The sequence below is a fragment of the Diachasma alloeum genome, unplaced genomic scaffold (genome assembly GCF_001412515.2).
Source record: "Diachasma alloeum isolate Michigan unplaced genomic scaffold, Dall2.0 Dall_scaffold_01628, whole genome shotgun sequence".
Lineage (NCBI taxonomy): Eukaryota > Metazoa > Arthropoda > Insecta > Hymenoptera > Braconidae > Diachasma > Diachasma alloeum.
The window spans coordinates 60164-64936 of record NW_021681723.1 but is presented as its reverse complement, the minus strand read 5'-3'; the positions used below and the strand labels follow the sequence as shown (position 1 = coordinate 64936).

At 39.4% G+C, this 4773-nt stretch overlaps 2 protein-coding genes across 2 annotated transcripts; one reads left to right on the top strand and one right to left on the bottom strand.

The window, feature by feature from the left end:
- Positions 1-254: 254 nt before the first annotated feature.
- LOC107046633 lies at positions 255-827 on the bottom strand. Its single transcript, XM_015269291.1, has one exon. It carries the CDS (start codon positions 825-827, stop codon positions 255-257), a length of 573 nt encoding a protein of 190 aa, XP_015124777.1.
- A 1846-nt stretch (positions 828-2673) lies between these two features.
- Positions 2674-4063, top strand: LOC107046634 (the record flags this gene model as incomplete). Its single annotated transcript, XM_015269292.1, is given in 2 exon segments — positions 2674-3373; positions 3559-4063. Coding segments are annotated over 2 exon segments (965 nt in total), but the record flags the coding sequence as incomplete, so codon positions are not given.
- Positions 4064-4773: the final 710 nt, after the last annotated feature.

Genomic DNA, 4773 nt, shown 5'->3' with positions numbered 1-4773 from the left:
CATATAAAATCGACTACCCTCGTGTAGCACTGAATTTTACCGAATGATTTTTGTTAGTATTATCAAATGCGATTGTTTTCAGATCTTTTCACTCAATAAGACATAACTAACTTAGGAAATTGTTGTGGCAACTTTTATCCGGTAGTAACTCGCACCGCAATGCATTTACATTCTCTGAAATGTTACAGTAATTGGAATCCATTGTTAAGGTCTTACTTCACAATTCTGTGTTGTTATCATTGCGAGCTTTTCTCTCAGTGTAGGCCATCGGTGTTTGCCTGGGGCTGGATCACCAGACATGCTCGGGTGCTCTCCGGAAGATGAGATAGCCAGCGTGCCCTCAAGACTTCANGGGGCTGGATCACCAGACATGCTCGGGTGCTCTCCGGAAGATGAGATAGCCAGCGTGCCCTCAAGACTTCATCATCGATATCTGGAACTAAACTTTTTAAATGCCTTAGATATTGAGAGGGTACTCGATTTCCAATCGACTCCCGATCAAGTAATTGGATAAGATTTACTTCCTTTGACTTTGTAAATCGAGCAATCAGAGTGTTTCTGAGAGCTTGGAAAGGTGCGACTTGATCGGAAGTAATAACTACATCCTTTACTTCAGCAGCTGATTCTGTATCAATTAATGGTAATGTTCGGTAAAACTTATCTGTTTCTGGTACAATTCCGTAATTGCGGAATTGGGCTTCCAGCTGTATGAACCAAGTCCTGGGTTTGTAACGTGAGAACTCCGGTGCCTTGATCTGCGGCAGTGCGGAGGCTGTCGTTGTCGTGAGAGTCGGGACCGTCAGCGTTCCGCCTGTTGTGGTAGACATCGTATCTCACGTTGTTGGTTTTGAATGAGAAGCTAGGATTATCGATTTTCAAAATGAAATTTCGAAGAGAAATAAAATTGAAAGTATAAATGTGATGACAAATAAAGGCGTTATAAGTCTGTATTTATCACCAACACAACACAACGTCTCTGGGTGCTCAGCAATGTGTCGGTGCGAGGTCACTGTTCACTTGAATACGCCACTTTGTTTTGATTTTACCGAAACACTGAGGAATCGACGGTTGGCACTCGGACGCTTTGAATGTTTTAGAAGCTTCGAAATGCCGTAATTAATATTTCCGTTGAGAAAAACCACACGGTGAAACTAATGTTTTATCAAGCACGTGAAATAAAATTGCCCTCGCATTCGGAGTTATGCGGCACTGGAAAGCTAGCTGTACGGGTGTTCACCAAGGATAGGATAAAACCGTTGGGAAACGCGGCTAAAACTTTCGAGCAAAAATGCACGCCACGCCACGAGTTAATTTTCCCTTTTGATTAACGCGAATTTCCCTTATTTTGATCACCTCGGGGTCACCAATGTAGGGATTGAGGTATTGTCGGCAAGGTAACAATCCACTAACAAATGCAATTAAACTAATAATTACAGATTTATTATCCGCGTCAAATTAATACAAAGGCGAAGAGAAAATAATATGATCCGATCAAGTGTGCGATACGAGCTGTACGGTTAGACTGGATGATATTCGCACGGAAAGGTGCCAGCGATGCGGCCGAATATCCTTACGATTTGACGAATCAGAAAAGAATACGCGTGGCACTGAAGGTGTGAATGAGACGGCAAATACCTGTGCTCGTCGTTAGCCAGTGTTCGCGTTTTAGGATGTAGCGCGGCGCTACAGGGGGGGGGGGCATAAAATCGCCATTCGAGAAAAAAATCCCTCCATGCGGGCCTTAATATGAAAAATACAATAGCTACTTCGCTGAAAAGCTCATACGCGTTTTATATAATGTAACTAGGGACACTTTTCTGATTTGTAGTCTCATTTTTATTATACCGAATGGCAATCATTTGGATGTAGTGGAGGAGGAATTTCTGTCGTGTATAGATACGCGGTGCGCTCGGCCTGATGTTTTGTACAGTCCGAATTAAAATTTCTTGGCCGATACGCTACAGCGTATCTCGATGATTATAGGAAATAAACAGAAGAGTGGAGCAAATCAACCGTACGGCTCAAACGATCGTAATGGCCAAATGGGGATAGAGTAGCCGAAAGATAATAAGGGTTGAGAGATATGTGCATAAACATCTCAAGGGTAACATGATAAGGGTGAGGAAAACCGCTTCAAGCTTCAAATGAAAGAGACCATACACACGGAAAAATCCTTGAAATATTACTGTTCTCACTGTAAATGGGACGCAACTTTCAGCCGGAGTAAAATTCTGGTGCTAGGATCATAATCGCTCTTTGGTTGAAAGTTTTGTTTCTGAGAATTTTTTTGTTTCTGTCTTCTGTTTGGCTATTCAACTCTATTTTTTCATCTATCCCTAATGATCATTTTACTCCAGTCTCCCTTTTGTACTGTCATTCTATTTAATTTTTTCGCAAAAACCCCATGAGCATTGATCACATTAAACTCCTGTAAACATCTGTTGTAAAACTACTCAAGAACGTTGGCTGTAGAATAAGGATAAGGCAAGAGAAAAATCTCACGTTAAACTTCAAGAAAATGTCATCAAATTTTTATTCCTTCAAATATCATTGTTTTATAGAAAATAACCGAGGACCAAAATATTCATTTTTGTAAGTTCAATATTACCATGAACAAAGTGATCGACGATTTAATACAAATATTCTTCCATCGAGTTGCCATTCGAATGAACAGTTCAATTTATTATTCGTCTACGTTTCTGTGTCTCATTTAAGGATATATCCGCTGTTGATTTTTCTCTAAATCAATATTGCATATGTCAAGAACGAAAAACAGCAGCCATCACAAAACGGAAATTCAGATCGGATGATTTTTAGATTACTTTATACAAGACCCTATTGCTTCCAGGAACCAATTGGCTAAATTCTACCGAGTAAATTTACCGAATTCTGATTAGGTCAGATGATATTTTCATGGCTTTTCTCTTTGTTTCAGACTTTTTTCGGCCCAAACATATTCCCAGAGTTCCCTTAGTTTTAAGTCCAATCATTCCTCTGAGCGTTCTCAATATCAAGATATTGAGTTCAAGAATTCATACTGCGTATTTGTTCGAGCCTGAAGGTTTCCCAGTCCTTCAAAAAATTTGTGATCTCATCAGCTCCACACCAGCGGGAAGAATATATTCGAGATGGCAGGACTTTGGAGTCCATCTGGATCTGACCAAAGCACAGTTAGATTATATAAAGAATGATTTAAGAGGCCTGCAAGACCCTACATATTATGTTTTATTGACTTTCGTTCAGTCTATCGATGCAACAATGGATAAAGTATTAGCTGCATTGCAAAAAATGAACAGGTTGGATGTCGTTGACAGACTTTCTGAACCTCTGATGCTTTTCATGAAGAGTCTGAGCATACGTTCTCAATCAACAAGTAAGGAAACCGAATATTAAAAATGCTAGAATTTGACTTTTTTTGGAAATCATTTTAATTATTCATCTAATTTTGACCCTCTAATGCCGGTAAGGCACGAATTCCATATCGTTACGTGGCGTTCCCTGGCTGATTGGTATTAGAGGATGGAGGAAGTTCTCAGATAGAATTATTTTGTTTTTTAGGCTTATTGAGACCCAAACGTGTACCCAACATACCCGCAATGCTACGTCCAATCGTCCCAAGTAAAACACTTTCATCAACATCCGGAACGCGACTGCTTCATTTAACAGATATTGATCTGCCAATAAATTATTCGAATTCCTTGGAGAAGGAGAAGCAAAATTATGGGAGCATTGTGATGTTGACATTCACAGAAGATGGACAGGAAACAGCAAGGAACATTGGTAAAATATTCAGACAGAAAAATCCAAGGATTGGGGTACTGATTCTTCAAGAGCAAGCGAAGCTCGTGAACTCCAGAGCTGAGGAGTTCATCGACGATTGCTTCAAGCAAGTGAATTATATCATTCCAATACTGACGAAGGGGTACATCGAGCGTATCAATAATCTAAGGAATTGCTACTATAGATCTGAAGAGAATTCGCTCGACTCAAAATATCTGAACTATGTTTATTCTCTGTTGAGATTTGAGTACCTCAAAAATAACTGCTGCAACCATAGAGTCAGGTAATTGAACACTATTTACGAGAGAATCCCTCGATTTAAAATTATTGGTATTTTTTTCTCATTGATAATAATGGAATCCACTGTTCAGCCGAGTTTATGGTTTTATTATTATACGGAAAAAAAGTTGGAGAAAAATTACCGAACAAGGCCAGTGGCCGTGGAGCTAGTTCGATTTTCAGAACTTTTTCACCCTACATCGGGGAAAATGTGGAAAATGAATAGTGAATTTTTCTCCGTTGCCCCGAGAAAATTTACGTGGACATCAGGGTGGTTCGTGCGAAAACTCTGATGTTTGCCCTGCATCCATCAAAATTTATTGCAGTGAGCGTGAATGATTGCTCAATACTGCGTATAGTTTTTCTGTAACGGAGAATGATTTAAGAATATGAAGTTCTAGACCGTTATTATATAGATGTTCACCATAGTTCTGGGCCATTTTACGGTCAGTTGTTACATGCAGTTAGTGCTCCTATACAGCCAAAACAGTGGATTAGGTTTAGAAAAAAGTTTCTAAATTTTAGAAACTGTGGTTTCTAACCTTCACTCTTCTAAAAATTTAGAAACTTTGTTCTGTTTTAGAAAAAAATCGTTTAACCCTTCACGTACGGCGCCCATATAATGCGGATTGTTCCAACGACCGGGAGACTTACAGCGTGTCAACTCCGTTATTCAATGAACTTGAAAACAGTTGAATGAAAAAAATTGAAATA